Raw genomic sequence first — 12,700 nt, forward strand, 5'->3', positions numbered from 1 at the left:
TATATATTTTAAAGTTTTGTTGTTTTTTGATTAGATACTGCTAAATTTCATCCAAAAATATTATACCAATTTGTTCTCTGATCAGCAGTGTTTGGGGAATATCTGTTTTTCCGCACCCTTTCCAATCTTTTTCTTTTTTTTTTTTTTCTTTAAAAGCAGTTTTTTGCCAGTTTAATTGGTAAAAATTGTTTTAATTTGAAATTATTTTTGATAAGTTTAATACTTTTTTCATGAGATTTTGGCTGTCTGTATTCCTCTGTAAATTATTTGTTTACCTGTTTAAAAAAATTGAAAAGTTCATCTTTTTCTATAAAACTAAGTATTTTCTTTTCGTACATCAGTCAGTATGACTTCAAAGATGCCCTAGTCCCCTTTGAATCAAAATGAGCCATGCATAAATCAAGAATCCACTCACCTGAACACTTTGCTTTTTGCAAAGGTCTGTAATGACCCGAGAGCCAGGAGGTTCTGGCACAGCCTGGGTTGTTGTCCTGAGGCAGGTAGACAGACTCTGGCTGCCTTCTTTCACTGTGCGGGGTTTTCCTGGCAACCATCACTGTGTTTGTCTCTGCAGTCCCACTGGCCTCTATGGCTGCACCAGTCTGCGGCTGGGGAGTGAGTGGGACTCTGCCATCCACTGCAATAAATCAGAATAAGACTTTCTTTTAATCTTTGAGCCTAGTGGCAGTTTGTACTAGAGTGGAGGGATGCCTGTGTAAGTTAGTAAAAAGTAACTAATGTGGATTGACAATGTTAGAGAACCGTCTACTCCACTTTTCTTATCTTATCATGCTGACAAACATGACCATATCTTTTAAACGTTTTCAACCAGAGCAGCTTATATTATTTTGATGTGTTAAATTTAAATTTTGAATTGTGGTACTGTCTCTTCATAACATACTATTTGGGGGCTACTCTTTGTTTTAAAGGGGGAGGAGTGTGTGTGTTTATATATGTGCGTTTCTCTCTGTGCATATATGTGTATCTGTATGTGTGGGAGAGCTGGGGTGAGAGTGACAGTGAGGCTGCAAGAGATCTAATGCGACATGGGTGCCCTTCCTTTAGAGTGGTGCAGATAGGCATTTCAGTAAACAACCATGTTTCGAATAATCTCACAGAAGGTACTTATATGATATTGAAAATATTTTCCTTAGTGCTTATGATAATTCAAGTAACTGCAGAGTACCTTGTAGCTCGGTACTGTCACACAGATGGTCAAAGAAGGCATTGATAGAGGCTGGCAGATCTGGGTTTAAGCCCATCTTTACTACAGTTAACTAGGTAACTTTGGGAAACTTATTTAACTTTTTGAGCCTCAATTTCCTCATACTAAAAGGAGAGATAATAATAAACCTGCTGCATCGTGTTAAATTAGATAATGTATCAAGCATGTAGCATCATGCCTGACCTCTGACTTCCACCGGGAAGAAAGCAGCATTAGGGCCCAGTAAAGTGGCTTCCACACCCTGGTGGTCACAGGCTCAGGGACCCAGGCATTCCCACAAGAACAGTGTCCTAACTGTCAGCTGGGGTGTGGGCGTGGGAGCATTATTCCAGAAGGGCAAGTACAATAAAGACAGATGATTAACCTGGGTAGGAGAGGAAAGAATGAATGAGTGGTGGGAGTCGTGGCTGTGAGCGTGTGGGGAAGAAATGGAATCATCTAGGTTCCTTTCTTCCTAAATAGAAAGTAAAAGACGTCTGTCACCAGTTGACTCTGCAGTTCTATTTCATTGCCTACTTGGATGTTTTACAGTCTAAGGTTGGGGAAATAAAATACGTGTATATGTATGTTTGAATATGCAAAATTAAAGTTAAAAATCATTGCTAAATGGATGTTTTTTAAAATGAAGGAATGATTAGTAAGTGCTGGAAGCATCTGTGGGGAGGAATTGACTAAGCGTGGGTGATCAGGGAAAGCTTCTTGCAAAAGTAGGTTTGATCTGACTCCTGCAAGAGGGGTTGGGTTTTGGTCTTTTCTTTGAAGGGCACTAATATTTTCCACAGTATGTTTCACTGTACCCTAGTCCTGACAGATGCTCTGGATAAAGCAGGTTTTAAGGGTCAGCAGAGTTTGCAAAAGCATCATACTCTGTCAACTGTGTGGCTGGTTCACAGTGCCTGTTCAGTTCTTGAAGGCCCTGTCAACCCTGCTGTAAAGGGACCTGTGAACTGTGTAGCCCAGTAGGACTAGGCCCCCATTCTCAACTGGCAGAATATCCCAGAATGCTCATGAGATTTGGGTGCTGCCACACATTGCTGCAAGCTCAATTTTCCTCTTGAAGTTACACTCTGGAGAATATAGTTGTAACTTATCTTTGTGTACATATTTACAAAGCATTTTTTTTTGGCGGCTGACCAGTACGGAACTATAGCTTTTTAAGTTTAGGAGGAAAAAAAATAAATCAGCCCAAATAAAAAAATAATGAGAATTACACAGTTTTGGATTTCAGTTTTCACCTTGTATTTTTCTTTTCTCTGTCGCTTATTTATTTTTTTATGAAATGCTTTATAGAGTACTTGCATATAATGAAAAAAAATTGTCTTAAAAGTTGAAAATGGAAACTTTTTAAAGATACTCTTCTAACAAAGTTGGTTCCCCCCCCCCATTCCCAAGGTTTATTACCCAAATTTGGGGTGGATGTGCATTGATGCCACGGATCCAGAGAAGGGGAACTGGCTGCGATATGTGAATTGGGCTTGCTCAGGAGAAGAGCAGAATTTATTTCCACTGGAAATCAACAGAGCCATTTACTACAAAACTTTAAAGGTAACAGTATTAGAATTAGTCTACTGTTAGTTACTCCGCATGCTTTTTTTTTAAGTACTGTGTAGTCATGACTGACAATAAAGGTTTTGCAGACCTTGAAAGGGTTATATTTGAAATGGTTCATCTGCACACTCACGGTTCTATGTTGCAAGTGTATGGTTGCCACTGCTTTGTGTGTCAGGGAACTAAAGCATGAACATCCTGTTAAGTAATTACATACTGCGTCTTTATAGATACTGATGAGTTAAGTGTGTGGCAGCTGCTTACCTCCTACTAAGTTACAGATGCATTAGGAACTGTCTTACTGGCAGATTTATCCATCTGTAAGAAACTCAATGTGGTGGTTCTGTGTTAACTGAAAACACATTCTTAGTCTTCAATGTAAATGAAGCCTTGGATTAGCTTTTCTTTTCCCTAAATTTTATTCAGAATATAAATTAAACAGAACAGGTTTTCTTCTTCTGCCAAATTTTTATTTGGAAGCGTTAGCCGTGAGATGAAAGGAGAGTCATGTGTTAGGGTTGGCGGTGAGGTTACAGCGTACATTTAGGGATGTCAGTATTAGGACGTGTTGAGTGTTGCTGCATTTCTTTGAGAAGCAGGGTCCTGACTGTCTGCCTCATTTCCATGAATCACGTCCTCTAGGAAGACAGATCTGCACGTCATGCATGGAAATGTCCTACGGTGGAATCTCAAGCATATAAAGATAGATGGTTGTTGCTTTTGGAATGGATAAGTTTGCTAAAATTGCTGTAAGATAATTCTTTTTATTCACTTACTTCCATTAAAAATGTCATAGATGGGGGACAGTCCATGAAAATACTTATCTCCATGGAATTGAAAGCTCTCGATGAGCAAACATTTAAGATAGTGGCCAGCTTTGCAGTGTGCTGAGTTTTCTTAATGTGGTAGCAGTAGAACTTCTGGAAGTTTAGTTAACACGTAGCTATTTAATTTTCCTTTGCTGCAGTTTTCCTGACATTATTAGTCAATTGCACTGGCTTTAATTGTGTATATATACTCATGTTCTTCCAATCCCTGTAGGAAGTATTTTTTTCTTGTATTTTCTCATTTAAGACTTCTAAAACCTTGTTTTCCATTTTCTGTTGGATTGTAGTAACATGCTAGTAGGTTATTACTGTACAACTTCATTATACTGGAGTTTGAAATTGGATTCAAGATTGGATTCCATAATGCCTTCTGTTTCTCAAATTTATGAAAGTGAGAGATACATTTGGTTGAATCAATGAGGAAGAATCCTGGTGGAGATGAAATTCCAGCTAGGGGATTGGTATTAGACCATCAAGGAATAAGGTTCTGAAGGAGTAGGGTCTCCAGGCAGGTGTTAGGTAGGACACTGTAGTTCCTTCATGAGGCTTCAAGTTAAATGTTTTTATCTCTGATAGTGAATTTGCAGGAACATCGTGCAGCAAGGTAGAATAGTGGTTGGGAGAGTGAACTGTGAAGCTGGACTCCCTGCGGTAGATCCTGACCTGCTGTGTGACACAAGGCAAGTTGGTGTGACTCTACTAGCGGTCTGATCTTAGGCAAGTCCAACTCTGTGCCTCAGTTCCCTCACTGTAAACTACAGGTGATTACAGTATCCACCCCATAGGCTTGTATTGATGATTGCATGAGTGAATACGGATAGAGTTCTAGCGCCTAATAAGTGGTAATAAATGATAGCTGTTATTTTTTTTTCCTGTAATCACCATAATTCTAAAGCCTTTTTTTTTTTTTTTTTTTGGGTGGCTGACAGGTATAAGGATCCGAACCCATGACCTTGGTGTTATAAAGTTGCACTTTAACCAAGTGTGCTAACTAGCCAGCCTGATAGCTGTTATTTTTGGGGAGGTATTATGGTGTTGTGGTCAGGGGTGGGAACACTGGAGCAAACTGTCTTCTGAGCAAATTTTGGCTTCTAGATGTGTAACCATGCAAAATTACTTAATCTCTCTGTTTCTTAGTTTTCTTATCTGTAAAAATGGAGGTAATAATAAAACTAATCCATACAGATGTTGTGAAGATTAAACAAGCCATTGTGTGTAAGGGTCTGTGATCAGTTATAGTTCAATATAAGTACTCAAAGTGTTAACTAGCTGTACCCCCTACTATTATTTTTAGCTGTCTTTGTCCAAAATGACATACTTCTGATCTTTGCAGACTTCCTCCAATCCTGAGATTTGATATTTGCCCAAGGATGCTCAAGGCGTTTCAGATTCCTTACTAGTGATTATCTAACTACATTCTTCTAGATTAAGTGTTCTGTGGGGTAGGTTTTTGTAAATAATCTACAGGTGATATTCTCTGAGCTCTGTATCACCTTCTCTGCTTATTATTCCACACAGATAATTGGGAAATCTCAACACTAGTTTGTTTGTAATATGATTAAGAACTATTTTAAATTCCTGAAAGTTAACTGTCAAGCCTGCTATCCGTTCATTCATCTTTTCCCTAGTCTGACAAATATTTGAGAGTCAGCTGTGTATCAGGTAATCTCTTATAGTAGTGAAAAGGAGAGACAAGGTCTGCCCATGGAACTTCCATTTTATGGGGGAGGAGGCAGATAATCAAGTAAATAAGTAAACAAAGTAATTTCAGATAGTGATAGCTGCTTTGAAGACAATAAGATGTGACAGAGAGTGACTAGGGAGGGGGAGGGCTGCTTTGGCTCCAGTGGGCCAGGGAAGGCCTTTCTGAGAAAAGATTTTTGAACCCCACCCCTGGGGTGGGAAGGAGCCAGCTATGCGGAGATCTAAGGGAAGAGCAATCCAGGAAGAGAGCCAGTTGAAGGAATGGCCTTGAAGTAGGAATAAGCTAGTTTTTGTTTTGTTTTGTTTTTTAAGTATTAGAACAAAGGCCAGTGTGGCTGGAGGAAGGAGAGGAATTATAGAAGATGAGGTTGGTGAGGTGGGCTGGGGCCAGATCAGGTGGGCTTAGTGGCCCCTTGGGGGAAGAATGAGTTTTAGTCTTCAGTTCAGTTCACTCATCCAAGAGTTGAGGCTGAGATGTGATCCGATCATGCTGGGGAATGGATTACAGATGGGTAAGACTGGATTTCCTCTGGTCTGTAATGATTCTGTAGTATTTCTCTTATTTTGGCCTAGCATCAGGAATATTAGAACTCTGCTTCTTTCTGATTGGTCCGATAAAATTCTAAGTTTATATATATTGATATTTAGAAGAGAGTATGCTTAGTTTTATAAAGCCTGTCTGAACCCAAAAGAAAAAGTTGGAAGGGTTTAAAGTCTTTTTGTTATTTTTTCTTAATTTAACATCAAAATATAATACATAAAAAAAGAGGTTGTTTGATTGTTTGCTTTAATTTTTTTTTAAATGTGGATTTATATTTCCTTTGATTAAGGGCAAAGTTTTTCTTCTGAAATTTGACTCAAGAAATCTTAAAAATGCTAAGCAGTGCAGAAGAAAAAAACAATACAGTACAGAGGAAAATCCTTGATTTAAAACAAATTATTATTACTACTATTATATCTTATTATTTTCCTCTTCCTAAGGGTCTGTTATTTGTGTAGCTGTTTTAGTATAAAGTTGGGACGCTTATAGCTCCATAATATAATAACCATCTCAGTTGCTAACAATTTTGAAAGCTGTTTAGCACCTAACAAGTTAGGCTCTTCATCTATTGCATCACTGGCCCATTAGCCTTAGAAATTTTATATTAGATTCGTGGTACAAACGGATTCTGGTGTGTTTTCATATTGTGTGTTTTGCAACAACAAAAGAATAACAGGACATGAGTGCCCTCCCGAGTAAAGACTTTGTGCCCATATTTAACTTCGCCAGGTTGCTAGTTCAGTGAGACTGCATTGACGGCTGCAGTTGAATGAGCGTGAAAACAGAACCTCTTATTTTTGGAAGTGTCTTCCAGCCAGTGTTCTGGTTATACTGTTCGGGTTAGGAATATATTGGGAATACATTTGTTGTCCTCACTCCGTCTCATGTTCTTTTTTACTTTGGTTTTATTTAAGGCTGTACATATTTCTTAAAACCCTAGTCATTTCAAATATTGATACCACCATTTCATAAATATGTGACTTACAACAAAAACAGTAAGAAACAAACTATACGTTTGGAAATTTACATTATCTAGAAATAGTTTACTTTAAAAAACCTTTTTTTCTAACAGAAACAGATTAGCTTATCAGAGTGTCAAAAGGTATTTATGATAGCTGTTTTAACTCATTAATATCTTATGTATTAAATTAAGTTTTTTGGTTTAGGTTGAATTGATTCAAGAAAGGAAATAATTGGTTTGAAGATAAGAAAATGGCAGATTTTAGCTATCCTTGTTGGGGGGAGCATAGGAAACAGTGGCTGGTTCTTTTATTTTAAAGAATTTAGAATATTTTGAAATTTGGACTATATGGAGTTCTGCAGAGAATGAAACAGAATAATATTTACTTTCAAGGATTTTATCTAGACTCGAAGGTATGTTTAAGTAAGACACTATTTTGTTTCTAAGCTGACATCTTAGTTGGAATCCCCCTGCCCCCCCCGAAACCACAGGACCATTCTCTTACATAATCATAGTGCAATGATCAAAATCAGGAAGCTAACAGTGACACAATATTTTATTAGCTAATCGGTATACCTTATTCAAATCTTGTCCATTGTTCCAGTCGTGTCCAATCATGGAAAAGAAAACTCCACTGCATTCAGTTGTCATATCTCGTCATGATCCTTAGTTTGGATGGTACTTTAGTCTGTCTTTAATAACCTTTCAGTTTTGAGAAGAACGGGCCAGTTATTTTATAGAGTGTCTCGACTCGCAGTTTGGGCTTCTCTTATGCTTCATCATGATTAAATACATTTTATGCATTTTGGGCAGAAATTTCCCAGAAATAATGTTGTATTCTTCTCTATGCACCAATCTTCTGTGGAGCACTTGATGTTTATTTGTCTGATTACAGATATTAATAAATATGTTATAGAGAAATATTTTGAGATAGGCAAATATTCTGTTAACTCCTCGGAATTTCGCCTACTAGTTTTAGCATCCATTGATGATTCTTGCCTGATTCAATTATTACTGTGATGGCTGCCAAATGGTGATTTTTTAAATTCCATCATTTCTTTTTTACTGATTGGTTGGGAACTACTTTAAGGAAGAGCTTTCCTTTATGTGTACTTATTCATTCATTCGCGTATTTCAGTATGGACTCATGGATTCTTGTTTTATTCAGTGGGTTTTAGAAGGAATTCGACTTGTACTGATACCCTTAGTATTTTTAGATGAGTCATTGTGAGAGAAGCCAATGAGCCGTATCCCCAGATCCTGTTTAGGAGTCTAATCTTTCCACTCAGCATGTTTTCTTTTTTTCTTCAGGGTCTTGTTCTGGGTGTCATCAGTATGATGGTGGTATATTGTCCTCACTAGTCCTAGTCAGACCTGACTGTTGAGAATTTAATGTTTTAGGAGCATAATTGATTGGATGTATTTTTAGGTATTTCCTTTTATATTTAATAGTTATAATGTAAAATCTTGATGTCTGCTACAAAGGGCAAGGCAGTGAACTCCTTCCATGGACCCGAGCAGGTTGGTGGCCACGCGTGGATGACACACTGGCCACTGCACTGCCTCTGCCTTTAGCATTTATAAATGTGCAGTGGCGTATATGGTTCTTGCTCGTTACCGGGCTTGCTCTTGGGATCTGAAACGTGCGCTGTTAATTATCTTTCAGCACCCCTCTTCCCCGGCCGCCTGCTACTTTTTAACGACCCTTTACATTTCTCACCAACTTAGATTTCGTGCGCAGAATGTTCCACGTTTTATTTTTTCCTCTGCGTGCGGAGTCGTGAGGCTTGAGCCGCGGTATGGGATCGAACCTGGCAGTTTGGAGCTGAGACCGACGGGCCTGCGATCAGACGCTGTCGGCCCGGCGGTCCCTCCGCCGCCTCCGCCGCGCCAGCCTGTTCCTCCTTCTGGCAGAAGCTCCCGCGGGCGGCGGGCGCCGAAGGGTTAAGGAGCCCTTCCTGCCGGCGGCGGGCTGCGCGCAGCGCCCGACAGCTGTTTGCCCTCGGCGGCCGCCCCTCCCGCCCGCGCTGCCCCGCCTCCGCCAACAACCGCCGCTCTGATTGGCCCTGCGCTTGTCTCTTTTCTCCCCGCAGCCAATCGCGCCGGGCGAGGAGCTCCTGGTCTGGTACAATGGGGAAGACAACCCCGAGATAGCAGCTGCGATTGAGGAAGAGCGAGCCAGCGCCCGGAGCAAGCGGAGCTCCCCGAAGAGCCGGAGAGGTAGGAGCCCGCCAGCCCCGGCCCGCGCCGACGCCCCCGCTCCCGCCGCCAGCGCCGCTCCGCCGGTGGATCGCGGGCCCGGGCGGCGGCGTCTCGGTGACCTTTTCCGGACTCGGCCCGGCCGGGCCCCGGCTCCGGTCCCGCCCCGCGATCCCCGCCCGGCCCCCGCTGCTGAATCACGGCCGCCGCCGCGCGCTCGGGCCGTTTCCAACTTGTGACTTTAGCGCCCGGGAGGCGGGAAGTGCGCGGGGCCGCGGGTGTGGGCACTGCCGGCGTGGACACCCGGAGTCGGCCGGCCGGCGTGACAGCCCCAGTGCCGCAGGACCGGGCCGCGTCGGCCGCGGATCGGGGAGGGGGCGAGCGGGAGGGACAGGAGACTGACAGAGACGGGGACAGGGGGGACCGAGAGAGACAGATGGGGGAAAGAAGGGACGGGGGATGGGGGAGAAGACAGACAGGCGGAGACCGACAGGGACAGAGCGAGTCCGGGGCGGTGGGCTTCCCAAAAGGATGCCAGAGGCGAGGGGGAAGTTAAGGGAGCATGCTGTTCTGTCGTTTTGATTCACTTCTCATAGTTTTGTGATTTATGGTGTTTTCGAACAAAAGGTAAAGTGTAGTCACACTTACAAAAGGGAGGGGATAATATCTGGGCAGGAGAGTAGTTTGACTTTATCGTATTTCTAGCTGGCATATTGACACGTTGTTGGGATTTTTTTAATAAAGAATTTTAAGTGAATTCGGGAATCTTTCATAGAGCCCAGTTTGAATATATCCCAAGACATGGTATGGTAGCTTCTTATTAGTATAAATATATTTTTTTGGCCTGCCTTAGGTCTTAAGTACATTTTTGTGGTCGTCTAACAAATGAGTTTGCCCTTTACCCAGAACATTGCGGAGTGAGTTATGGAAGTTATATTGTCAATAAAATCATAATGTAAACTTGATATTTGGAAAATTTTATAAACAATATTAAAAATGTGGGCAAGAAGTTCTTTCTGATTTTTCAATTACATATTCTTTGTATTTCACAGCGTAATGGAAATACAAGTAACTCACTCAAGTAACAGTTAGTAGGTCCCTTACTGAATACAAGTCTTCTATTTATTGAAGGTGATTTAATCGCTGCTTTAGCATTGAGCGCTCTGATCCTGAGTCAGATACCTAGAAAATTCCCAGGTCTTTTTTTTTTTTTTTAGCTGTTTTATTGAGATTATGTACTACACTTAATGCTTAATTGTTTGCAAGCTTCACATAATTCAACTTGTTTATTTAGTTAGAATTTTGTTTATACCTAATGTTACCAGCCTTTGCCAGGTAAGTTGTGAGTTGTAGGGGGCTGAAGAGGGGGGAACAGGGGACTCTTTATTATGTCACTAAGATAACTAACTCATATATTTAAACATGTTCAGAGCTTAATAGCAACTTCACTTTAAAGCTTTTCTCTGTTCAGCATACTTTGGTGTGCATGTTTGTTTGGTAAAACATTTCATTACTCTTTTGCTTTTCTTTTTTATTTATCCCTTACTGAATTTTTTTTATTCATTTAGTTGGATGTGGAGAAAAACCTGAAAATAAACTTACTGTTTTATTAGTGAATTTACACATCTGCATTTTTAATACCTGCCTAGAATGCTGGGGTTTTATATTGAGTTAAATATCTAATATTATATTGAATTAAATAGCTAGCATTTTCTATCATCCCATTATTTTTATAACAACTCTGGGCAGGGTATAACCCGCTGTGTCCTAGGTTTTAATTAAAGACTTGCAGGAAGCTCACTCTTGGAACTTAGAGTCTGTTTTGAACAGCTTACTGGTGAAGAGGCCTGTATCGCTCTCTGTGACCTAGAGTTTGGAGAGTTTAAATAATGAGTCAAACCTTTTTTGGTTTTGAATTAAATACTCTGTGAAACCTAACTTATAGCTTGCAAAGACCTGGTATGGCAAACTATTTTTATTAACTCAGTTCTATTTAGGTCTTATGTGTGACCTCAGACATTTAAATAATATCTTTTCAAGCATCAGTGTCAGAGTGAATCAACATAAACCTTATTCAGAGGCAGTGTTAGCGTAGTATTTCTGAAAGCCAGATGTTGAAGACATAGAGCTGACAGGAAGATTGACAGTGGACTGAACTTCACTTTGGTTATGAGACAGAAGGAGAAACAGAGCACTGAATTCTTCATGGTTGTGGACCTGAACGGCTTTGCCTGTGACAGCTGCCATGCCTACAGCTGTGTGTTGCATGTGGCGCCTTTCAGCATTCGTCAGATCGCTGGTGGATCACACGGCCTGTTTGGGCAGTGGAAAGCCCTGATTCCTTTACATACAGATGGCCCCTTCTCTCTTTCCTTTCTTTCTCTTTTCTCTCTTCCTCTCTCATATTCATTCATTCAACTAATGTTTACCAAGTCTGTGCCATGTGCCAGGCACTCCACTGGGTTGTACAGCACCGCGGTGAGCAGAAACGCAGCAGTAACTCTTCTTGTGGCGCCTGCAGTCTAGCGGGGGAGACAAACGTTGAATCAGTAAGTAGCTGATCAGCGCCTAGATGGTTGGCATTTAGTAGGCGCTCGATAAATATTTGTTGATTGGCAAACAAAGACTCTCACAAACATGTAAGGAAGGAAAAGAACACAGTGCTGTGAGAACACAGTTCATATTGTCTTTGACCATGGAGCATGCGATTTTGCCATAGGCCGAAGATGCACACATGTTAGGCATTTTTAATTAGAATTTATTTTGGATTCTTACGTTTGTATTCAGCTTCACTTTTTTTTTTTTTTTTTTTTGTCGTTTTTTCGTGACCCGCACTCAGCCAGTGAGTGCACCGGTCATTCCTATATAGGATCCGAACCCGCGGCGGGAGCGTCGCTGCGCTCCCAGTGCAGCACTCTACCGAGTGCGCCACGGGCTCGGCCCCAGCTTCACTTTTTATATGTCTTAACAGCCCCTATAAAATTGAACATGAAAAGTTTCTTGGGTAGGACAGATTAAACTTTTCGTGGGGACAGGAAGGTGGGGTTTTTAGTGTTGGCTATTTCAGGTTATTTTATTGTGAACCATAGGAAGATTATAATCTATAAAATAGCATAGAAAAGTCCAAATTGAGAATTATTTATCGTCTTCTTGATCTCTGTCCCCTATTCGTTTCTGTGAGAAACGAGAGATTGAATTTGCATGTTAGCAATAAACAATGACTGTTGGTAAATGCTCTTATAAAATGTAGACTAGTAACTGAATGTGTTGCCCTGCTCTCTCTTGGCTCTGTAAGAGCCTTACCTGAAGAAACAGCAGTGGCTTTATACAAATGGGCTTAGTGGAAGGAATGAAAAACACGGGATGCCTGGGTTTCTACCCGGTGTGTGATTTGGGGCAAGTCATATCCCCTTTCTGAGGCACTGTTTCCTTAGTTTCAAAAATGAATGTCATAATATCAATGGTATGTGCACTACCTAACCTTGCAAGGTTGTTGTCAAGAGCAAGTGAGATCATAGGAAGAAGCATGCTTTGTGAAGCTCGTGGGCTCTCTTAGCAACTGTAGATGCCACATCTCAGAACAAGTAGCTACTGAGTTTGACTCATTTAATCAATCAGTATTTATGGAGCACCTCTGTAAGCTCAAAACTAGCACTGGGTGCCTTTCCTTTTTCTTCCTCCCCGGGTCAGAGCCT

General features: G+C 41.0%; 1 protein-coding gene across 8 annotated transcripts in view; it reads left to right on the forward strand.

Annotated features, from left to right (window-relative positions):
• The window catches only part of PRDM2 (PR/SET domain 2), a 121,785-nt gene that overhangs the window by 42,152 nt on the left and 66,933 nt on the right, over nucleotides 1–12,700 (forward strand). For 5 of the 8 annotated variants that reach the window (XM_063103868.1, XM_063103876.1, XM_063103877.1 and 2 more), the window contains exons 5-6: nucleotides 2,618–2,770; nucleotides 8,900–9,026. In XM_063103868.1, coding sequence (XP_062959938.1) covers nucleotides 2,618–2,770; nucleotides 8,900–9,026 — 280 coding nt within the window. Of the gene's footprint in view, nucleotides 1–2,617; nucleotides 2,771–8,899; nucleotides 9,027–12,700 lie in introns of those variants that run through there. The other 3 variants (XM_063103870.1, XM_063103871.1, XM_063103875.1) reach the window with 3 other exon arrangements.

This window comes from Cynocephalus volans, chromosome 8, assembly GCF_027409185.1.
Source record: "Cynocephalus volans isolate mCynVol1 chromosome 8, mCynVol1.pri, whole genome shotgun sequence".
NCBI lineage: Eukaryota > Metazoa > Chordata > Mammalia > Dermoptera > Cynocephalidae > Cynocephalus > Cynocephalus volans.